The 22,965-nt window shown below is 38.5% G+C and overlaps 4 protein-coding genes across 4 annotated transcripts; 3 read left to right on the top strand and 1 right to left on the bottom strand.

The window, feature by feature from the left end:
* Positions 1–628: 628 nt before the first annotated feature.
* On the top strand, positions 629–6,637 carry gnl3l (guanine nucleotide binding protein-like 3 (nucleolar)-like). The gene is made up of 15 exons (XM_026348242.1): positions 629–722; positions 811–854; positions 2,083–2,193; positions 2,292–2,408; positions 2,513–2,596; positions 2,887–3,022; positions 4,131–4,234; positions 4,356–4,500; positions 4,580–4,667; positions 4,741–4,918; positions 5,004–5,146; positions 5,247–5,383; positions 5,883–6,049; positions 6,166–6,340; positions 6,536–6,637. Exons 1-15 carry the CDS (start codon positions 710–712, stop codon positions 6,601–6,603), a joined length of 1,710 nt encoding a protein of 569 aa, XP_026204027.1. The 5' UTR covers positions 629–709; the 3' UTR covers positions 6,604–6,637.
* Positions 6,638–7,121: 484 nt separating this feature from the next.
* Positions 7,122–14,911, top strand: tfe3b (transcription factor binding to IGHM enhancer 3b). The gene is made up of 9 exons (XM_026348243.1): positions 7,122–7,262; positions 9,174–9,401; positions 9,501–9,725; positions 10,226–10,321; positions 11,228–11,339; positions 11,455–11,511; positions 11,769–11,844; positions 12,025–12,172; positions 12,744–14,911. Exons 2-9 carry the CDS (start codon positions 9,210–9,212, stop codon positions 13,188–13,190), a joined length of 1,353 nt encoding a protein of 450 aa, XP_026204028.1. The 5' UTR covers positions 7,122–7,262; positions 9,174–9,209; the 3' UTR covers positions 13,191–14,911.
* Positions 14,243–16,659, bottom strand: si:dkey-245f22.3 (uncharacterized protein LOC492819 homolog). Its single transcript, XM_026346955.1, has 4 exons — positions 16,575–16,659; positions 16,352–16,450; positions 15,324–15,545; positions 14,243–15,236 (listed from the first exon to the last, which is right to left on the bottom strand). The coding sequence occupies exons 1-4, from the start codon at positions 16,657–16,659 to the stop codon at positions 14,950–14,952; spliced, it is 693 nt and encodes a 230-aa protein (XP_026202740.1). The 3' UTR covers positions 14,243–14,949.
* A 1,367-nt stretch (positions 16,660–18,026) lies between these two features.
* On the top strand, positions 18,027–22,549 carry cxxc1b (CXXC finger protein 1b). The gene is made up of 14 exons (XM_026346573.1): positions 18,027–18,172; positions 18,763–18,878; positions 18,989–19,089; positions 19,203–19,339; positions 19,766–19,921; positions 20,112–20,258; positions 20,364–20,471; positions 20,570–20,748; positions 21,011–21,218; positions 21,345–21,455; positions 21,544–21,593; positions 21,676–21,772; positions 21,871–22,023; positions 22,150–22,549. Exons 1-14 carry the CDS (start codon positions 18,170–18,172, stop codon positions 22,294–22,296), a joined length of 1,713 nt encoding a protein of 570 aa, XP_026202358.1. The 5' UTR covers positions 18,027–18,169; the 3' UTR covers positions 22,297–22,549.
* The last annotated feature ends 416 nt before the right edge of the window (positions 22,550–22,965 follow it).

Raw genomic sequence — 22,965 nt, 5'->3', positions numbered from 1 at the left:
GTGGCAGCAGCAGCTGACAGTCAAAAAGCTGCTGTTCAGACAGTTTCTAACTATTCTAGCTGTAGTTTTATCTGAATAAAATGTAATCTTGTACTTAGTCTCCATTCTCAGTCTCTTTTTTACTGACCATTTGTCACTTATTACCTACACTGAGACATAAAATATAATGTTCATAAGAATAAGAATAACTCTATTGTCATTGTACATTGTACAACGAAATTAGAGTGCAATCATTTCGGCAGAATAAAATTGTCATAAATAAATAAAAACTAAAAACTGCTACACGACCTCCACTGATAAACTATTATGCTATATAATCAAACATTATATCAATCCAAATAGAATGAACATGCATATAAAATTAGTTTGCGTTCACCCCAGCACAAATTCAATTAAAAATGTTCAAGGAGATTTTTGTGACAGGTCAGTAACTTCTGTTTTTGCTATAAAACACAATAGATTCAGTAAATCACCTAGTGTAGGTAGCACTGGTCTGGTCTGCTCTACATTCCCATACCTTTTCTAATATGCGCTTTATTATTGTGAGACCTTTTAAAAGCAACTTTTCAAAAGGCTGCACTTAAAAAAGTTGTTCACAAGCTAAAAGCTTTTATTTTGACTTCCAGCCGGATGTTGTGAATGACGTCATCGGAAGCGCACCCAGGGCTCACACACGTGAAGCCTGAAGTCGTGGAACAAGGGTGAAGTTATGTCCAAAGCTAGTACGTATGTTGTCAGTTTATTAGTGTGTTCTGTCTCTAAGTAATGGAGTGTTTGTAAATTGATTCTGTTGTTTCTTGAATTTTGCAGAACAAAAACGAGCCAAGCGTCTCGGCTTCCTCGGCAAATTTAAGGTAAATGCCACCCGGCTAATGTCATCTTTAGCTAATGTTACTGCGGCTGTTGTTTTGCTGTCTCCACCAAGTCATTAATAGATTGATAGATATGCAAGTTTAAGAAGTTACTTAACACCTTCAATCACCGCAGTCATAGTCCAATACCACCTTATGCAGTTTTCTGGTAACTGCATAGTTAAATAGCCACTTTTAAAACAGACGTGTATTACTTTATTCATAATGATTGGGAATTGGTTAAATAGTGGTATTATTATGTAACTAACTTTATTTTATATAGTGTTGACTGTTGCCTTACTTAAAACTTAAATTTATTGATTAGTGTTTTATTTTCGTGTCAGCTATGTGGCGGAAATGTTAATATAATATGATGATAACATATGATGAAATTATTTATAAGGTAACAATAGTTTGTTTGAATTGGCCTGCCTTTGAGGAATGTCGAAGGTCTTAGGTCGCAGGTTGGAATTATGGGTGGGAACACTGTAAACTAGTAACCCAAATGCTGACTTCATATCAAGTGAAACTTTAAAGTAAAACTGGTAGACACAGTTTGCATTTAACATTTTGTTCAATTTTGTTTTTCATTTAAATTACATGGATTTATAACTGGGGTCCCTTATTCACACTGATCCTTTAACTCTAAAAAAGTGATTTCATTTGTTTTGCCATTTGCAATGTTGCCCTTCAATATCAATTATCTTTTCAACATCATTTTCTAATTAATTGATTAATTGTGGGAATTTTTGTACCGTAGTTATTCTTGTCCATAAGTATGAGGTAACAATTGCTTGTAACCTTGGTAAATTAATTATTACACTAATGGCAGTGTGCTTTCTTTGTTGACACCAAATATAAAACAACGCTGCATTCCTCAAAAAGTTGCAGTAACTCCACTTGTGACTCCTGATGACCACATAACTCAACAAACTATTATTTGCACAAAAATCTATATGAGGCTTTTTTCTGGTAATACAGAGTGACAAAAGCAAAACATACAAGCTTCTTTTTTAATTTACAGAACTTCATATTTGTGTTTTTAAATTGAATGTTTAGCTTCTTAGGTTTCACTGTGACACCTTTTTAAGGAACTGAAAGAAGAATGTATTAATATATTTCTTAATATTTATTATAATAACAGTCATAATATTTATTATTGTTACATTTATAACATGTGATTTTACTACTTTTTTTTTTTTTTACATCATTGGAATGCATTATTCTCCAGGCTAAAGATGAGCAAAAGGGTGATTCATCAGGGTGGGGAAAGACTACAAAGCAGTCTTCTGTGCAGCAACTCAAAGACCAGAGAAGACCAGAGGAAATCAGGAAGCAAAGGGTGACTCTTTCAACATTATGCCTGTACTCCCTTTTGAATTTGCCTCGTTGATATTTTCTAAGGTAAACCATTACTTCAATCATGTCTTCCCTAATTAGCTCCAAGAGCTCCAAGAAAAGCAGAAAATCTCTAGAGAACGAGAGATGATGAAGAGGAGGAATTTGCAAAGCTTTCAGAGTGACATCCTACAGCGGCAGATAGAGTTTGAGCAGAGGGTAAATGTCATCTAACATCAGTAGAAATAAACTCTAGTTACAATCACTGCATAGCATGGTAATTGTCATTGCTGTGATTTCTAGTTTTTGCTTTGTGTTTACAGGAGACAGAGATGCAGAGCTTGGAGAAAAATGTTCACTTTGAAAATGAGAATTCAAGAAAGGCATATTACAGAGAATTCAAAAAGGTACATAGCTGCTCCTTTCATGACACAAACTGGCTGGTATCTGATGGAACTTAAAATTATAGAGGCATTTTCTCCTCCTTTCTCCCTTTTGAAAGCCACCAAAACACATTTATTGTTGGAGAATATTTACTTAATTACACACTAAATTGGGCAACTGTGACTAAAAATGTACTATATTTAGTCTAAAACAGAAGTTATATGTGTGTGTGTGAGAGAGTTGTGTTATTAACATTATTATTCTTATTTTTCATTTAATATTTTGTATTTGTATTTATTTATTTTTTGTTAAGGTAGTGGAAGCCGCAGATGTAATTTTGGAAGTTTTGGATGCACGTGACCCTCTTGGTTGCAGATGTCCACAGGTGGAGCAGGCAGTCATTCAAAGTGGAATGAACAAGAAGATAGTTCTAGTCCTTAATAAAATTGGTAAGTTATGTCAGTAGAGGTAATTGTCTATCTTTCTGTGCATTTGACTGGACAACAAATTATTTATCAGTGTTGTTTTTGTGTATATTTGATGCTTGACTGAAGGTTTGGTGATCTCTATGTTTCTCTGTAAGGTCACAGTATTCATTTAATAGACCAAAACCAACAATATATGTATCCTGCTAACAAGTATTGTTTGTACAACCAACGCCTGATTTACCTTCTTTAGCTGTGACATAGAGCTCCATTGTTGCCCGAAAACTGTTACGTACACATCAATGAGCCACATCGTTACACTAAGTTTCTTCATTACAAAAAATATGGGCACTGTAGTTTATCCGTAAACAGTTTGACAGACTTATAACGATTATTACTTTCACAGTCTCTGGAGAGCACTTCCTGAAAGTCAAAGGTCACTACACATGCTTGAATGAGTATGTTTTTCTTTTTTGTTCTTTTTTTTTTTTTTACATTGCTCTGCTCTATTGTTTTGCTACACATCACAACCTGCTTACTTTGGACTTTGTGAAATGTACAGTGGCAAGAAAATGTATGTGAACCTTTTAAATAATGACCTCAAAAATGCTAATTGGAGTCAGGTGTTAAGAACATTAGTTTGGAGGTGTGGACTTGAGCTACTTCAACTGAAGTAAAGTAAAAACCACTCACACTTTTTGAGTTTGCTCTGCACATGAAAAATATTCTTATGTCAGCCTTGAACTAAGCACATAGCACTTGTTTTTCTGATATTGACTTTGTACAATTAAGAAGGGTGAACAAAAGACAGTGGCTGCTTACACAACCAAGTGCAACTGAGTAATCTTGGAAGACTGTGAAAGTGGCTATTGTTGCTCTGTGTAGCTTTTTAGCAACAACTACCATGCCATATTTTTTGATAATGAAGAAACTTGTCACCCAGTGTAGCAATCCCTTCTTAATAGTTCTTGCACAGCAATGAAGCTCCATGGCACAACCACACCAATAAGCTCAAACTTAGTGGGATGCATCCATTGTTGGTTTTGGTGTTTTCATGGAATTCTTGACAATAAGGAAGATTTTTGAAATGCAACAGCCTAATCCTTTAAATGTTTTTTTTTTTATATTATAGATCTTGTGTCAAAAGAAATTGTGGAAAAGTGGATTAAGTATCTTCGTAATGAGTTTCCCACTGTAGCTTTTAAAGCATCTACTCAGCAACAGAACAAGAACTTGGTATGACATTAATTATTTATTTTGATAGTTAAAATACTCTTATCCCAAATACTTTAAAGTATGCAATAGCAGTGTTTCACATAAACTAAACAGTTTGTCCTCTGTCCTTTGTTATGGCTAGAAACGCAGTAATGTTCCAGTAACGCAGGCCACCACAGAGCTCCTCAGCAGCAGTGCTTGTGTTGGTGCAGACTGTTTAATGAAGCTACTTGGCAACTACTGCCGCAACCTTGACATAAAGACAGCCATCACAGTAGGTGTTGTAGGTAAGCATCAAATCCAATGAAACACCAGGTTTAGGTTGTTTATAATGTGAAATAAATTACTGTAACTGCCGTTTTATAGGTTTTCCTAATGTGGGAAAGAGTAGTTTGATCAACAGCCTGAAACGGGCACGAGCGTGTAATGTTGGGGCCACTCCTGGTGTGACCAAGTAAGTGTACGAGACTATTTTTTCCTTGGTTGTGTTTTCCTCTTGTTTTGCTTATGCGTCTGTGTGATTTTAGGTGCCTTCAGGAGGTGCATTTGGACAAACACATAAAGCTGCTGGATTGCCCCGGCATTGTTATGGCAACTTCAACAACTGACGCAGCAATGATTCTTCGTAACTGTGTGAAAATCGAACAGCTTGTAGATCCTCTTCCACCTGTGGAAGCCATTCTTCGACGCTGCAACAAAGTACAGGTGTGTCATCACATTTGTAACCAATTAGTGCATAGCCATATTGTCATTTCTTAGTGCTGTTGTAGTAATTGTGTTGGATGTACAGATAATGGAGCACTATGGCGTTCCAGACTTTCACACAGCTTTGGAGTTCTTGGCATTGCTTGCTCGACGCCAAGGAAAACTAAGAAAGGGAGGACTGCCCGACACCGATAAATCAGCAAAAAGTGTGTTAATGGACTGGACAGGGTGTGTAAAACGTAGGACTTGGAGGAGATGGAAGCTTAATAAATTACAAGCAACCAATGAATTTGGCATTGTGTTCATTTCTGCACATTATGTGATTTAGGGGAAAGATCAGCTACTTCACACACCCTCCAGAGACGCACACTCTACCAACACATGTCAGTGCTGAGATTGTTACAGAGATGGGTAAAGCTTTTGACTGGGATGAGCTGGAAAAAGGAAATCAGGAGGTTCTAGCAGGTAAGTTAAAGGTTTAATCTTCTCTTACACCCAGTGCAGTCCATATATAATGTTCCATTGTCTCAAAATAACCCATAGACATCAACTTTATTTATATAGTAGGCAAAGTGTAAACCGTGTGAGCTTTTACTTTGTGCAGAGCATTAAAGGGCAGAACAGATTGTAGGTCATCCATGTTTCTGACGAATTTAATATTACAACTTCCCCATCCCACAGACTAACCCAAGACCCTCCTGAAATTAATTCTCGAGGGTGGAAAAAAAAAGGGGTTATAACTGTTACATCTCTGACCATAAACATGAAGCTGGCATATATATATAGATATATAGATGATATATGAGAAATACGATATAGCTTGATCTCTTCAGGTTATCTGGTTTCTGTTGTGCCCCAAAAAATGCCCCAAAGAAGCAGTAGTTGCCCCAGTTTTTTTGGTTTTAGTTTTGTTTGTTTTTTTACGTGCGTGTGTGCGTGTGTGTGTGTGTGTGTGTGTGTTTAGAGTCATCTTGTCCTGAAGTCCAAATGGGATTCTGCATGGAAACCACTGGAATGACACCAGGTGGTCTGATTGAAACGCAATCCGAGTTGGAAATGGAAGGAGGGTCAGTGGAAGAAGCAGAGTTGAAAGATGGAGCAGAATCTATGGAGGATGAGCAAGACCCAGAGGTGGCCTCTAAACCTTCAGTATTTGCTGAATTACAGTTTCTTATGTCTCTAACATTTGAAAGTAGTTCAATAAACTTTATAAATTTTATTTCTGATATTCTTCCCACTTAAAATAGTTTGGGCCAATGACAGTGGAGATAAAATCACAGAAATCAAAGGCCGACTTGCCTGCAAATGACGCTGCATCCAGGGCCCCGGATTTGAAGGATATCTTGAATGTAGATCCTCTGCAACAGGGCCAGGCACTCTTGGCTGCCAGCAAAAAGCGGAAAAAGCAACAGAAAAGAGCTGGTTTGTTCACATTTATTTTATTTTCTGCATTGTCCAAAAAACGCAAAATCTAAATATGTATTTAAAAAATAGATTTAAGAGCCTAAACCCCAAGAGTTTAGGCTTCACCAGCTGTATTCCTGTGTGAAATGATTTGTAATGTTTATTAGTAGTTTATTTATCAATTAAAATTGTCAAATTTTATTTCCTCTGCAGACAAAATTGCCACCAAACTCTCAGACACCTTGACATCTGCAATGGACTTCTCATTTTCAGACAACTGATTAAAATAAAATGTAAATAAAATATCAAAAATCAGTTGTGTTTGGTCTTGTTGATGGGCGACTGATGGTAAAGTTAGGGCAGCTGTGTACAAACCCCAGCATTGGTGGCTGGATTCCTGGTTCCCCCTGACTCCTGGGAAAATGTGGAAGTGTCGCTGGACAAGACCCTTGGCACCTCGAGGGGGCTGCCTGTCCACAAAGAACTTCTCCAAGGGAATTAAAGTATACGTTTTTGATCTTGATTGATTGTTACAGCTGCAGTATTTGATTAAATGTGAAAATATGTCTGAAAACACTTCTGGACATGTAGTTTATGAAATCTGAGCCCTTGATATTTTATTTAAGTGAAATAAGTGAGGATTTAATTAATAGTTAAATTACATTTTCGTATGCATCCCTGCTGAACAGCTTTGTATTAAAATACAGCACCTGCGTTACAGCCGCGCTATGAGACATGTGTGACAGATGCAGTCACCTCAGCGCTGTCAACAAGTTCCGGGTAAAATGCGTCTGATGACCTCAGGCCGTCGGCCCGAGGTAAACAAGACCGATCAGCGCTGAAGCTAGCTTGTATTCACCGACTCAGAGAAATGGCAAAGAAAACTGAGGATTTCGTGGGCCTATGGATGTGATTATATAAAAACAAAGCTATTACTGCAGTATGTTTTTATCTTTCCTCTAAATAACTTGTTTTAGTAGCTAGCTGTCGGTTTGGCGGACTAGCTAACGTGAAGTTAGCTAAGCTGCAACTTCCTATTTTATTTTTTTTACTGTGCCGCGGCTGTGTCGTTGGCTAACGTTGCTGCTGAGGCACCATTGCCTTTCACTAGTACAACTAACCTCCTCTCTTGTAGCTGCTGGTGGGAGACTGGGAAGTGTCTAGTAAATGTTAGTTTTAGCGGTGTGTCCACTGCGGTGGTGTGGGCCCGTTAGCAGCACAGAGCTGTCAAGTCTCCGCTAGCTTAACTCACGGCGCTACATTAGAGCTAGCCAAAATAGAGATTACGAAACCAGCTAAATACGTTCTACTTCAAATGGCTCATAAAACTACCTCAAAATGAAAACTCATAATTGTAGTATTTTGTCGGCGTGGTTAAAGTACTGTGATCTTGGTTTCACATAACTGCCCCACAGGAAGAAGCCGCACTGACAGTCAGCTACAGTATGTGGTCTGCTCATATTTAACGTTACGCAAGTTGTAACAGCGTGTTTTCAGTTATCTTGTCTACATTTGATTTTTGGATACGTAGCGAGTGGACATAGTGCTTTAATGCGCTTTACTCAGAAAGAAAAGAACATTCAGCGTGAAGTCACGATATACAAAGTCCGACCTCTGAGCCCACAGTATCTCAGAGGAGGGTTTTAAAACAGAAAGAGGCACAAGTACACAAATCAGACACAGAACAGCAACAACACCAGAGCAGAAGAGCTAGTATTTGCCTAAGAAATGCTCTGTTACAAGGACCGCATCAAAAGATTTTATAAAGTTGAAATAATAAGTGAATGCTTTAAAAAACAAACCTGGTGTGGAACAAAAACGATTTTATCTAGCTCTCTGCTGGTTAATTCATAATACAGATTATTTATTATGTATAAACTGTCAAATAAATCTTCTGTAATAAAAAGTACTTTCCCTTTGAAAGGTAAACGTAACATGTAATTAAACTGAACTACTCCAGGAAAGAGCAAGCACCTCAAAATTCTAAGTACAGTACCTGAGCAAATTTACTTAGTTCTTAGTTAGTGACCCACTAGAACAGAAGATGAGTGAGTGTGATCATTTATATTTACAAAGACACTATGACCCAGAACCCGCATCTGATCAATCAGCAGCAGTAGTTGGAGGTGATGTGACCTGGCTAGCTTAGTTATTATATAATTAGTCAGTAATTATATATATTAATATTAACCTAAAGTTAATTCACTTTTATCAGTAAATAATTAACCTGCTATCTACTGGATGTCCAGCGCATCTTACTGTGAATCCATGGGGAGATTTAAACTGTCGGCTACAGCCATGTCCAGACTAGATGAATATAATGCTATAAGAGATCAAAAGGTCAAACCCTTTTAATTTACATTTAAAAATATAGAGTGTGTGTCATGTGGCACATGATCTTCATGTTTATTTGGAGTTTCCAGCTCCATCTTGTTAGCAACATTCATGACAATAGGATGAGTCATCTCTCTTCCTCTCTTCAAGCCATTCTATTTCGGTGACCGTGTCCACAAAGGACAGATTATTTACATTCTTCAGGTAGCTGTAGGATCAGTAGTGCAGGTGGTATGCAGAAGAGTTTTAAAATGCAGGGTGTGCATGTGTGCATGTGATAGAGCATTTGAAAGTGTCATTCTGGGAGTGAGTCAGCAGTTTTGAAAACTGGTTCCCTTTTTGAATTTCCATTGTACTTTCACATCATTTCTGAGTTTAAGCAGAAATTATAAACTGTCGTAAACTCAAACATGAAATAGAGAGAGAGCAGTAGAGTTTTAATCTTGTTATAGTACACACAGTGAAATACTGACATCACCTATTTATAATGCTTTTTGGTTCTGTTTATGTTTTGCAGCTCCATCCCTAGATCTGGATTTCTCTCTCCTCAGCCATGTCGTCACGTGTGTTGCTGCGGCAGCAGCTGATGCGAGAACAAGCCCAGGAGCAGGAGAGACGTGAGGCCCAGCAGCAGGCCTCTGCCTCTCAGCTCCGGGCGTCTGACTCCACTCCAGCCATCTCTGTCACACTGCCCCCAAATGCTGCCCGTCCCCCTCCGGCACAGGTGCCTGTGGAGGTGCTGAAAGTGAGAGCTTTATTTTTATGTATATCCATCACTGGTGTATTCTTTAGTCAGTGAGTTTATGTCAGAGCACTGTCCAATAACAATTGTTTAAATTATCAGGTGCAGACCCACTTGGAGAACCCCACAAAATACCACATCCAGCAGGCACAGAGGCAGCAGGTGAAGCAGTACCTCTCCACCACTCTGGGCAACAAGGCAGTCACTCAAACCCTGGGTGTATCCCCTGTGCCGCAGTCCAGTTCTGCCCCTGAAGTTGGTCCTACTGCTAGCAGTGCCCCTAACAGCCCTATGGCTCTTCTTAACATCAGCTCCAACAAGGAGGAAGTATGGAAAATTCCTGTTTTAATACCAATGGTTCAAATGCTTGTGTGTAGGTTTGGTTTGCTGGTACAACCGATTGCACAACCTTGTAATTGTTGGCTTTCTGCAAACATACAGTCCATTTTTGGAGAAGTTAAATGTCTAGCCTTCTGCTCACTTCTTACTTAATTACTTTTTGTTTGTTCTGTAATAATGTGCCCAAAGGTCCCACTGTGCCGATGCATGCCTTTTGTCATTACCCTTTTTGGCCTGTTGTCACAATATGATGTTAAATACTGCACCTACGGTTTAACTATACCAGCCCTTACACACATCTCTCCCTTTGAAATGAGACCTCTCACATTTGTTTAAGCATGTAACAATAGTTTAAATACATGGAAATGTTTAGTGTAGGCATTACGTTTTGCAGATGGTTTTAGGTTACAGAACACACAACATGTTGATCAATTTCATGCTACCTAACTCTGTAACCATAGAGGCTTTCTCTTATCTGCTCTATCTAGATTGACGATGTGATCGACGACATCATTAGTCTTGAATCCAGTTTTAATGATGACATCATTACGTTGATTGACTCAGGTCTTCAGTTGCCCAGCACGGTATGAATAACAATGTATTTATTTGAATATAGATACTTCCCTTTAAAAGTTTCCCCTAGAGTTTGTAAGTTCTGCTTCAGTTCCACCATGACAGAATTACATAGTTGATTCCAGGCAGCTCTGTGGGGCTGATTTTTTTATTTATTTATTTATTTTTGTTTGTTATGCAACTGGATGGTCTCTTACATGTATGAAACCCTCAAGTTGTGGGAGTAAATATACATTTCTGGCACTCAGTTGCTATTCGTCACAGAAGTGCTGCCTGGGTGGGGTAAAGCTTTCAGAGGATACAAGACAGGGAGAAGCAAGGCAAGTGCTTGTATAAAAGGTCTTTTTAAAGCTGCCAGGTAAACAACTGATTTGTCAGGGAAAAAAAGTTTGCTGCCAAATTTTTGCTGCCAAACACAAAATGGGAATTATGGTCATGCTGCTGGAGGAGAAGAAAAAAAGTGAGGTAAATGCTTTTTGTGAATATTTCAAATTGCACCAGGTGGTGTTGTTTGTCTTTGGTGTGGTATGAATGGTTGGATTTTGTGCTAGATCCATAAACGACAGTGGTTCACTAAAATTGCAGTTTTTAAATTTAAGTTATTTTCAAGCATCGATCTGAGTCTTTTAGTCATGGTGATCAGCTGATGAAAAGTCTGATATTTACATTTTTGTTTCCAAAGGTTGCTGTGTCTGCTTTCTTATCAGTCCACTTATATATGGTCCAACACTAAGCAGATTGTTATAGCATTTTTTAAATGAAAGTGTCTTTGATTCTATTTTAAGCTTGAGGAACAGGTTGGTCATAACTCAGCAGGAATGGGGAAGATATAGTTTTTACAGATTTGCCTGTAGGTTTGTGGCGAAGAGTGACTTATGATGATTTGTCACATATTCAGAACATGTATTTTTCTGTAGCTCCCAGGAAACCTGTTGGATGTGTACCATAGTCCTGGGATGGCAGCACCTACTCTCACTGTCAGCAACTCCTGCCCTGCTGATCTTCCAAAAATTAAAAGGGAAATTACTGGTATAATGATTTACTTTTATTTACATTGTTTTTTGTATTTTAATGTTCAGGAGATTTTAATTTCAAAAATTGAATAATGTTAAATTGCATCAAACACTGTGCATTTGTCTTTAAGATGCAGATGCCAAAGCAATAATGAAGGAAAGGCAGAAGAAGGACAACCATAACCTCAGTAAGTAAAGCTTTATTTCAGCTTGTACTTGGCTCATACATGACATGTTGGCTCAGACTTGACATGCAGCACAGTTAAGATTCAAAATCACAGCATCCTAACGGCACATTTTTCTGTTACAACTCCAGGACAACCTGTTTGATCTTGATGTCCATGTATACCAAATAATTGTTGTTTAGTGACAACAGTAATTGTTGGAGGTAAATACATGTGTTCTGGTCTTCTCCCTTCACCTGCTTGTTCATTCTTGTTTACAGTTGAGAGGAGGCGGAGATTCAACATCAACGACCGTATAAAGGAACTGGGTACTCTGATACCTAAGTCAAGTGATCCGTAAGTGGTGTCTGGTTTTTCAGGATGTTAATTTTCTAATGTTCACTTAGTAGTAAACATAAAGAGTTTGAATTTTAACACTGACTCTCTGCAGCTGTTGTGTACTAATCAGGAAATCTTGTTCATGTTTTCATTCTTTGCTGCCGCCACAATATTTCACTGATGTCACCGTGACTACAGAGAGATGCGCTGGAATAAAGGCACCATTCTCAAAGCTTCGGTAGATTATATCAGGAAGTTACAGAAGGAGCAGCAGAGAGTCAAGGACGTCGAGGTGCGACAGAAGAAGCTGGAGCAAGCAAACCACGGTCTAATGTTACGAATCCAGGTCCGTATTTGATGGTCTGCTGTATTGGAGGGTGGCATATACATACCTATATACACATTTGGCTAAAAATAGCATGAAGGTTGTTTCTTGTGCTCAAACAGTGGATCCAATGATGCACATGCACACACTGCTGTGTTCATCAGTCAGTGTTATTAGGACATTTTTATTTAAATTAAAGTGAACTTCACCTCGATGTGTGGCCACGTCTTATTAAACATAAGGAGCTGTGTGACAGCTGTACTGTTACAGTAATGCGCAATAAAACAGATGTTTTGATGTTTTGAAGAAGACGACTAGCCAATGAAAACCAAAATGCAATAGTTGTAAGGCAGGGCCTTAGGTTAGAAAGACCAACACTATGGGACAGGATGTGTCAAGCGAGGAATATTTGCGCAAAATCTCATTCTCTGCTTTGACTTGGTTCAAGTTTTCTTTAACAAAGACCATCTAGAGCTTGTTAATGTTTATTATATAGAAACACATGCAGAGTGCATAACCAGCTCCTTGGTGTTGTACAATGATAATATCATTAGTGGTTCCAGTTTACGAATGTGCTCTCTCTTCTTTTCAGGAGCTGGAAATGCAGGCACGTCTTCATGGCCTCTCCACCTCCATTGGCGTCCCATCGGATCCCTCCCTGCTACAGCAGCATGCAGTCCCACAGAGCAGCCAGTCTCTTCCTCCCAATGCAGGAGGAGCCTCCACCCAGAACCTGCTCAGTCTTGGAGCCCTTGGACAGCCTCTGCCAGCCTCCTTCCTATCCCCACCTTCGTCTGACTCTCCTGCAGGAGTCACCCTCAGCAGCCCCCTGGACCTGGGCAGCCTGAGCTTCGCAGAGCTCGATGACACCTCAGCGTCTGCGCTCTATCCCGATGTCGGCTTGGGAGACATTCTTATGGACGAGGGGTGCACCTTGTCCCCAGAGAGAGTGGCTGAGCCGCTCTTTTCTCCTTTGTCACCAGGTGCCTCTAAAAACAGCAGTCGCAGGAGCAGCCTTGAAATGGACGAGGACTTGTGATGAACCCTGTGTGGTGGTCAGTGACTGTCTGTTGGGTCGAGGAGGTGTCTGTCTTTAGATAAAATGAGTCTATTTATAGGACTATAGAACTGAAATTAGAAAAGGAAAACTAGTTAACATTAAGATCAAAATTAACATAAATGTTGCATCTTTTTATTTTGCCATACAAACCTAATTATTATTATTATTATTATTATTATTATTATTATTGTTCCTGTTTGGAGCTGGTCAGATGATTATGTCTGGGTTTTTAAATGCAATCTTATTAAAATAGAGTATTATATAACAGGGGTATGGGCTTAGCATTAAGAAATAATGCTTTCTTGAATAGATTTAAAGATTTTCTTCAGAGATTAAGGAGGGAAGTAAAGTTTGCTTGAATTTCTTATGTGCTCATTTCTAGGGAAGAAAGCTGTGAGGTTTCTTTTTCACAATAATGGCATAACAAAGTTATTAAGATATATATATATAGATAGATATATATATTTGTTTTTTTAACTGACTGGAATCAGGGTTTGTTCATAGCAGTTGCATGCTCATTCATGTGGGGTTGTTTCACCAGCAGCTATAGAAGGGATCTTTGTAAAGTGAATTGGCACATTGTGAAATATTTACTGCATATTGTATATAAGAATATTTTATTTTGAGCAATTTTATTGCACCTTATTGTATTGCAGTCTATGCATTTTATGAGAGCTTCTGTCTGACAGCTAATGCCCAGGTTGCATGTATTTGTAATAAAAAAAAAAAAAATTAAGAGCAGTGGAAAATCACTTGCTGCTGTAGCTAGTTAGCCAAAGCAGGACTTCTTCCAGAGTAGCTACAATTTACAAATCAACATTTTATTTTTGAATATATTTACTCAGTCATTGGAAATGCAAGACATTTATCCTTTTATAATAGTACTGTAGTTCATTACATATTTTTTGATACCTGAATAATAGTTTGATAAGTTCTTTCTCCTGAATAATATCTGTGTTTTCAGTGACTGTCTCCATTAACCCTGGTGATCACTGATTGTTTTGGTTTGCATCATTTGCCAAGATTGTGGCTTTTTTTTTTTTTTTTTTTTTTTTTTGACATACGTAGTCATGTATGACTTCTGTGGGTTTTTAACATTTTAAACCAACCACTAGCCTCACCTCTGTAATAGTAAGGTATAACTGTTGTGCTGTGTGAAATCTGCAACCATTATTCTACACAATAGCCACATGCTGTTCGTTTGTCAGCTGCCTAACACGACTTCATGTACAGTTAATGAATGTGTGTTGTGTGACAAAGTTTTTTTTTTTTTTTTTTACTGACGTACTGTAATTTCTTTTCTTCCAGCACAACCTTCAACTTATTGATATATTTTAAACTATTCTTCGAGCTGTGGTAACGTAAAAACACAGAACATCCGAACGTTAATAGTGACACTGATGATTTTAACGTGTCGATTCTGAACTTTGGGGATTCGTTTTCTTTGTTTTAGAGCTAAAAGCAGCTCTGGTCCATAACTCAGTGCCGTTAACTGTATTGTTCCACAACATTAAGTATGTGTGATCAACCTTTTCTGCTCATACGTAATCACACTCCACTATAGTGTATAACAGACCATCTCTTACCCTGACATATATATCTGAGTGCTAAATTTGACTGTTAACCTTACACTTAGTATTTGTGTCTTGTCCCTACAAGTTGGCTTTCAGAAATATTTGACAAATAAATAATTCCTATTGGTTCGTGTCTGGATGTGGTTACTTGCTGGCAGCCAGCATTAGTGGTAGAGCATTTGAGAGATTTCCATAGCGAGGTCCAGGCACTCTGTAGCCTGGTGGCAGATGTCGCAAACGGGACAGTCGCACATAAAGCAGCGGACACCCAGACACCCGCCAAGGTCGCAGTGGTGGGTGACGTCCAAGAGGGCCTGCAGCGGACTGGACTCGCAGCCGCACGCGGAGAAGCACAGCGACCACACGCACTCGTTGCACCCTCTCACCGTGGCCAGTAGACATTCCAGTGGGTGGCAGAAGAGGCAGGCCAACAAGACTGCAGCACAGAGGTCTCACATAGGAAAGAAGTGAGGTCAGACAACTAAAGGTAGAAACATTTAAAGAAGACAGCCGCAGAACAACATGTGTGCATGCTTACCGGCTCCGTCTGGCTCATGGTGGACTGTAGTCGTATGGAGGCTTTCTTGACTCTTGCTCATTGATGTAAATGACTGACTTGCTTCATAGACTGTGCAGGTCTCCATTGAGGAAGGCAGCAGGGCACACAGAGGCTTTGGCTGGTCTTTCTCCACAGGACTCGGGCTACAGATAGACACCGCCTTGGTCACGCTGCACTTTGAATTTGATTTAACTGGAACTTCTGCACCAGACATAAAAATGAACAAATCAATATATGACTAAAAACAATCTTCAGGTTATTTTGCTTTACTCGAGTGTTAACTGTTACATGCTATTTTATACTTAACAGTGGTAAGAAAAAGTATTAAACCTTTTGGAATTTTTTCCTAACTGTAGACTGGTGAATTTCTAAAGTCTTTGACATAACTTTTTAACGCTTTCTGGCTTTATGTATATAAATAATTCTTGAAGATCTGAATGAAGATTCTCTAAAAGCTCACTTTTAGGAGTCATGGCTCACGTAACCGTGTTCTTCTTATGCGGAGCAAAACCAAAAGTTAAAGTAGTTTTTGTCCGTTTTTTTGTGATATTACTTTATTTATATAACAAATTATATTTGTTAATACTCTTGACTTAGATGAAGATCAGACCACATTTTATGACAATGCAGAAAACCATAAAACAAACACACCCACAAAATTCCTTGCCGCTGTATACTCAATTACATTTTAGTGTCAAATATTGTATGTGTTACTCCACTACATTAATTACAGATTTAGTTACTTTGACAAATAAGATTTTACGAACATTTGATTTTATTTTTTATGACTGGATTATTCTAAAACCCAGTAACATAATATCATATCACACTGACTGGGGTCATTCTGCATAAAGAGAACTTTTGCTTGATATTATTAGGTACACTAAATCTTTTAAGATTTTGAATAGAGAACTTCTCCTTGTAATGCACCTTGCTACTTTTAAGGAAAAGCTCTGAATACTCCCGCCTCTAATGCCATCACTGTTAATATACTGTAGATAAAGTACCTGCTGTTTTGTCTGGATTCATAGAGGTGTCAGTTGAAGATAATTCAGTGTCCTCAGTGAACATCTGCTCTGAAAAACTAGCAACTTCTGTCAAATGTCCTGTAGGCAGGAAACAGGAAAAATATATTTTTGAAAGATATACTGTTATTTTAATATGTTCACACAACAAAGTTATAGATTCATAAACAGCTGCAGTGAAGTTTTCTCAGGGGACATACTGTACCCTCAGTGACACTGTCAGCTTTAACGGATGACTTCAAATCAGTGGTTTCAGAGTCATGTAATTTGTCATCTTCCCCGTCATCCATCTTTCGATTTATATCTGCAGAATTCAGTTTGGCACCCATCATGGCATCATCTGCTTCAGGACAGAAGAAATCAAAATAATGAAGAAGAACATGATCATTTTTATTACTTTAAATACAATTCTCTTGTGTTTTTAAATATTGTAATGTTAAAAAACAACAACAAATAAAGCATACATATTGCGTATACAAAGCCCCAGAGTCAGATCTGTTGCTGAGGTTTCATAGCTGTTAGTGATGAGTGGACAGTTTGGAAATTGCAGAGAAGTTAATCTATTATTAATGTCCATTTTAGAAACATTTATAATGTAGATGAAAGGCAGCACACTGATATCCTGACAGCTATATGAGAATGTGAGATCTTAATTTTGCTATCATTAATAATTCATCTAATTTAAGTAATACTTACCTTAAAGGGCATATGAACATGTGTTTTTTGGTCAATAAAGCAGCTACAACATAGAAAAACAAGTTGTGTTCTGCTATGTGATGCTTTCAGTTATGTAGTAATCAGTTAAATATAATATAAGGCATGTAAATCAGGTGCATTTTAAAAATGATGTCATTTAAAAATACATTTGATCCATCTAACTGTAATCTTGTTAATCCGATGAGCTGAGTCAATATTTGCGGCAATGAAATTTTTCTAAATGTGATAGCATTATATGCTGATTGCGCAAAAACTACTGTTCCCCTGTTTTGTTTTGTTTTTTTTTATCTCATGCATAAGTTTTGCAAGATTAGTGTACTTACAATTAGCGGCATATTTTAGAAGCAAACGATCCAGTATGCAGCTTTAATCACAGAGGCGATCTTCAGTGACCAGTCAGCTGTCAGCAGTGAAGGTTTAACTGCATCAGACAGCAGGCTTTTTCACAGCCTCTCTCTCCTCTCTCCCTATGTGTGTGCCTGTATGAGTGTGTGTTCTAAAAACAAAGAACGGGAATGGTTGTATTAATTATTGCTTATTTAAATATTTAAATAAATATTGATAGATATTTGATAAATATATATGTCAGGATCTGTTTTATAGGTTTTATGATCTGTTTTATCTATCCCAAGCATGCAAGCCTATAAAAAAACACATGTGTTGGTGTTTTCTCCATAAATGTGACCAAAAGAAATAAAAATACAAACAGTGCTGGATAGTAAACAATAAAATTCACACAATATTGATTCAAATAATAGATCATATTTACATAGTCAGTTTTTAGGGAAGTGGGGAATGTATAAGAGAATATAAAGAATATTGTACCTGTGTTATTTGGAATTTTGTGTACTCCTGAGTGACAGTGACCGGCAACAAATACGACAGGTGGCGATAGTGTGCCATTGGATGGAATTTTCAACATAGAAGAAGAACACTGACCAATGAACAACGACGACGTTATGTCCGTGTGAACTTAGCATAACGCTAGCCGACGCGCTAATAACTTTCACTGTTTTTTTGTTGTATTTCTCGGCTTTCTGTTGTATTTACTGGCTGGTTCCAATACGTTATACAGCTAACATAATGGTAAGTATTTAATTGTGACACTTTCATTTCTGAAAAACGTAACATTTGGATCATTTAAGCAATTTATTTTAGCCGTTACATTGCCGTAGCCTTACAATCGACGGAGGCATATTCTGATCCTCCTTAAGTTGTGTTTAAAGTTGCTAAATATTTCTATTCTTAAAGCCAGTAATCATGAATATAAATTTGTTTAGAAAGGTTTTAGTTTATTGGGTGCAGCAAAATAAGCTAACTGGCAAACGTTCACAGTTCAGTTCACCGGATGCTAGCTAGCTACTATTCGAGCTAACGTTAGCACATAAACTAGGTTTGTGTGTAAACAAAGCAGCTTTTTTTATTGGGCTACTCGGAGTTTATCTTTTCACTACTCTTAGTGTGATATTATGTATACGTATTGGGAAAACAGTACAATTGAACTGTTCTTCGATATGGTGAGGAACTACAATGCAATGTCCAGGTAGAAACAATGTGTATATTTCAACATAGTTATTCAGTAAAGTTGCGTGCTTAGTGGCTAGCTGTTAAGCTATTTGTCTTCGATTAATCCCATGACTTCTAATGTTGTTTGTGACGTATACTGTGCTTTTCAGGACAGTGAGATGTCTGATGTCGACCCTGTACCAGGCCCCGAAACCAGCAGCATGGAGGGGGAGAATGCTCCTCTTTACTGTATCTGCCGGAAACCAGACATCAACTGCTTCATGATGTAAGTTCATCACCACACCAGTGCTGTGATTTCAGCCACACCCTCACTGTTAGAGATGTTGGGTGCTACAATGCTCACATATGATTTTCTGCTGTTTTTACACACAACAGTGGCTGCGATAACTGCAATGAGTGGTTTCATGGGCACTGCATTAACATCACTGAGAAGATGGCAAAGGCAATCCGGGAATGGTACTGCATAAAATGCAGAGGTGATTATAAATTATATTTTTTACATAGCAGTGTGATGCTTAACATTAACTATACAGTATTACAAACTTTGCATCAATGCTGCTTTGTTTATTTACATTCTCCCTGTAACTAGATCAAAACTCCTCACTGGAAGTTAAGTACAGATCAAAGAAAAGCAGAGACAAGGAATCTGAGCCTGACAGATCTGAGAAACAGTACAGCACCCCGAGTACTCCTGACTATAAGAGTGAAAGGAGGCGTGGATCAAAAGTAAGTTGTATGTATTATATTAGGCTTTGGCAGCAATGAGCATCAAAGAATAGGATTTTCCAAATTTGCAGTCATGTAGTCACGTGGAAAACAGCATGCATTTTGCGTATACATTGCCAGAGCCATTAATGTTGACAGTTTACTAGTACAGCTAGTTAAAAATGCAATAAATGCTGCCTTTCTGAAGATGATAATGTTCAGTTTTTCTTAACTAAACTTTTTAAAGGTGTTGATTCAACTGTATGCTCATTTGGAACATGTAGTTTGTGGTTCTATATTGCTATTCACTTTTTTTTATGTTACTCTACTGCGTCAGACGTAGGTGTACTCACTAAACTATCAACTGTGTGTTTGTTGATAAACAAAATGTAAAAATCATATATCTTCTTTGATAGCTCATACAGTGTGTTGTTGAATTTTCCTCAGGTGAAGCGTTCAGTCCGAATGTGTGGGGAATGTGAGCCCTGCAGGCGGACTGAGGACTGTGCCCAGTGCGACTTCTGTAAGGACATGAAGAAGTTTGGAGGCCCCAACAAAATCAGACAGAAGTGCAGGTTTCGGCAGTGTGAGGTCCGAGCCAGGGTAAGTCAATTCACCCGGTTTTGTTTGTTTGCTTCTCTACGTCTTACCTTTCAAGTTCAGATGCATAATTCATGTCTGGAATCTTTTTTTTTTCTCATTCTTTTTTTAGTCCGTAAAGCCATTAGCACCGTAATTGAGCAGCCCCTTTGGCTACAGTTGAAGGTGACATGTTGCTTGTTGTTATGTACAGAAAATGCTGCGTGTAAAGGATGAGGAGTTTTCATTGCGAGAAAGGAGGGACAATTCCCACCACAGACAGAGACGGTACTCTGAGGACTACGACAGCGAGGCAGATCTCTACCAGAAGTACAAAGCTGCAGGACTTGATGACAACATGGTAGCAGAGCAACCTATGTGACATGTTAAAACCAGATGAACCTCAGCAGCAGCATTTCTCAGCAGTATTTTGAGTAAGTACTTTTTTTTTTCTCCCCTGAACCAGATGTGGGCTAGTGACGATGACGATGAGCCACTTTTCAGTCCTGTCATGCGCAAGAAAGCTGTGAAGGTGAAGCACGTCAAGAGAAGAGAGAAGAAGTTCGAAAAGAAAGTAAGATTTGTTTCTTCACACAAACTGCCAATATTATTTGAAGTTAAATGTTCTTAACATTTATTCTGCTATGCGTGTTTCTTATTTCAACTATTTAGAAGGAGTCCCGTCGCCACAAACAGAAGCAGAAGCACAAAGACCGAAGTAGACACAGTGAGAAGGGAGATTTGCGTGACACCGGAGGGCACCGCCAGTGTCTGGGTCCAGGCTGTGTGGAGGCAGCAAGATCCAACTCCAAATACTGCTCTGAGGACTGTGGCATGAAATTGGCTGCAAAGTAAGAACCTTTGATACCTAATTGTGTTTTTATTAGGATAGAAACAGTATTCCAGTTGCCTACTTAAAACAAACAAAGCTGTGGTTGAGCTGGGCATCAATATTTTTACATTTTTTTTTAATCTGTGGTCATGTGTCCCATGTATAGTATTTCCACAGATTTTCTTCTCATCTACTATAATTAAAATCATAAAAGGAAAATTCTTATGCTTTTGACTTTTGAGCAGTAAACTGCATTCATCATTTGACATTTTGATCCACAGCCGGATATATGAGATCCTCCCCCAGCGTATCCAGCAGTGGCAGCAGAGTCCCTGCATTGCAGAGGAACACGGAAAGAAGCAGCTGGAGCGCATCCGCCGCGAGCAGCAGAACGCTCGGCTGCGACTCACAGAGATGGAGCGGCGCTTCCACGAACTGGAGGGCATCATCGCCAAAGCCAAACAGCAGGCGGTTCAACAGGATGAGGAGGTGAGCTTGCAGGAACTTGCGCACGTTTGCTGTGCAGCTTGTTCTGCTGTAAGAGCTTCGTAGGCCAAAGTTTATTCTTTGTTACTCTAAACACTTTGTGATGAAATGTTTTGGCTCCCGATGCAGGTGAATGAAGGCGATAGCGAGGACACAGACCTGCAGATTTTCTGTGTTTCCTGCAGTCATCCTGTCAATCCAAAAGTGGCACTGAGGCATATGGAGCGATGTTATGCAAAGGTGATTATTATTACATTTCGTTTTCCTTCCTCTAGAGATTAGATGAATACACCAACTAAAGCATATTGTCTCATCATTATCTCAACAGTATGAGAGCCAGACATCATTTGGGTCCATGTACCCTACAAGAATTGAAGGGTAAGAAAACAAACACAACTAAATCCTATAGTAGTTTTCTCTAGATTTGATTTTTTAGTAATTCTTTTTTTTCCCCCCACAGAGCAACTAGGCTCTTCTGTGATGTTTACAATCCTCAAAGCAAAACGTATTGTAAGAGGCTTCAGGTTCTGTGTCCAGAACATTCCAGAGATCCCAAGGTCAGTGGACACTTTCAGCCAACAAACTTTCAATATAATTTCCACAATTCATAAAATAAAGAATCTTCTTTGCTGTTTTTCACACTTCTGGAGTCCAGGTCCCAGTGGATGAGGTGTGCGGATGTCCTCTGGTGAAGAACGTGTTTGAGCTGACTGGAGAATATTGCAGGGTCTCAAAAAGGAAATGCAACAAGCATTACAACTGGGAAAAGCTCAGGAGAGCAGAGGTGGACTTGGAGCGTGTCAGGGTGGTACGTGTCAAATTTTGTTTGCAGAAGTGGAAGAGAAAGCTCAGGAGCTGAATTTCTAAACTCGCATAAGACCCCTTCTCTTCACTATTAACATGTTTTGTTTTGTTTTTTCTCCTGCCTGTACAGTGGTACAAGTTGGACGAGCTATTTGAACAGGAGCGTAATGTCAGGACTGCTATGACTAACAGAGCCGGTCTGCTGGCTCTGATGTTGCACCAAACGATTCAGCACGACCCCGTGACGACCGATCTACGTAGCAACAAGGATAGGTAGACTGCCTTGTCTGCACCTGTGGATCACTGTACATAATGAGAGCGTTTAAAGGTTTAAACTTACAGATCTACCACTGAAATGAAAACTGGTTGCCTAATTAGATAAATATTTTAAAACGTTTGTGTCATAACTAGCGTTAAATGATAAATTGATGAAATCTATTTTTCCTGAGTGGTAGATGAGCTATTGCTGATTAAAAACTGCTGTTTTTTTTTTAATGCTCAGCCTGAATAAATGCATTAAGATTATTCCAGGTGAGGTGTGTGTGTGTGTGTGTGTATGTGTGTGTGTGTGTGAGAGAGAGGGAGAGAGAGAGAGGAATGTCTTGTTATTAATTATTATTAATAAAAATGCACAAATAACAGCTTGGTTATTTTAACTATTGCAGCTTATTATATTGCAACAAAGCCATGAAGCTATACTTAACATAGAGTAGTACATATTTAAGGGTACACACTGTCACAAAAGGACTTATATGTGTGTTAATGTTACAGTTGTGACCTTGAGTTGTCCCAAACCCAAACGTTTACACTGTTGAACAACCAAAGCACAAAAGGTTATATCTATATTTGTTAATTGGCTGAATAACGTTGAATGTTAATATATAAGTTAATAGCATTTGGCTGACTCGTTTTTCTGCAGCAAATAAAAAACAATTTAAGCCTTGTT

The sequence above is a fragment of the Anabas testudineus genome, chromosome 5, assembly GCF_900324465.2.
Source record: "Anabas testudineus chromosome 5, fAnaTes1.2, whole genome shotgun sequence".
NCBI classification, from domain to species: domain Eukaryota; kingdom Metazoa; phylum Chordata; class Actinopteri; order Anabantiformes; family Anabantidae; genus Anabas; species Anabas testudineus.
Note: the sequence above shows the minus strand (reverse complement) of the source record. Positions and strands in the feature narration are given on the sequence as shown.

Excerpts from the sequence above, each read along its gene's own strand:
- gnl3l (XM_026348242.1), top strand. Across the intron at positions 4,668-4,740 it reads GCCACTCCTGGTGTGACCAA|GTGCCTTCAGGAGGTGCATT; the intron begins GTAAGTGTACGA and ends GTGTGATTTTAG. Across the intron at positions 5,384-5,882 it reads AAATCAGGAGGTTCTAGCAG|AGTCATCTTGTCCTGAAGTC; the intron begins GTAAGTTAAAGG and ends GTGTGTGTTTAG.
- tfe3b (XM_026348243.1), top strand. The coding sequence starts at position 9,210 with ATGTCGTCACGTGTGTTGCTGCGGCAGCAGCTGATGCGAGAACAAGCC. Across the intron at positions 9,726-10,225 it reads TCAGCTCCAACAAGGAGGAA|ATTGACGATGTGATCGACGA; the intron begins GTATGGAAAATT and ends TGCTCTATCTAG. Across the intron at positions 11,340-11,454 it reads AATTAAAAGGGAAATTACTG|ATGCAGATGCCAAAGCAATA; the intron begins GTATAATGATTT and ends TTTGTCTTTAAG.
- si:dkey-245f22.3 (XM_026346955.1), bottom strand. The coding sequence starts at position 16,659 with ATGGATGACGGGGAAGATGACAAATTACATGACTCTGAAACCACTGAT. Across the intron at positions 16,451-16,574 it reads AGCTGACAGTGTCACTGAGG|GACATTTGACAGAAGTTGCT; the intron begins GTACAGTATGTC and ends TCCTGCCTACAG. Across the intron at positions 15,237-15,323 it reads CCATGAGCCAGACGGAGCCG|ACCTCTGTGCTGCAGTCTTG; the intron begins GTAAGCATGCAC and ends TTCCTATGTGAG.
- cxxc1b (XM_026346573.1), top strand. Across the intron at positions 20,259-20,363 it reads CAGGACTTGATGACAACATG|ATGTGGGCTAGTGACGATGA; the intron begins GTAGCAGAGCAA and ends CCCCTGAACCAG. Across the intron at positions 22,024-22,149 it reads ACTTGGAGCGTGTCAGGGTG|TGGTACAAGTTGGACGAGCT; the intron begins GTACGTGTCAAA and ends CTGCCTGTACAG.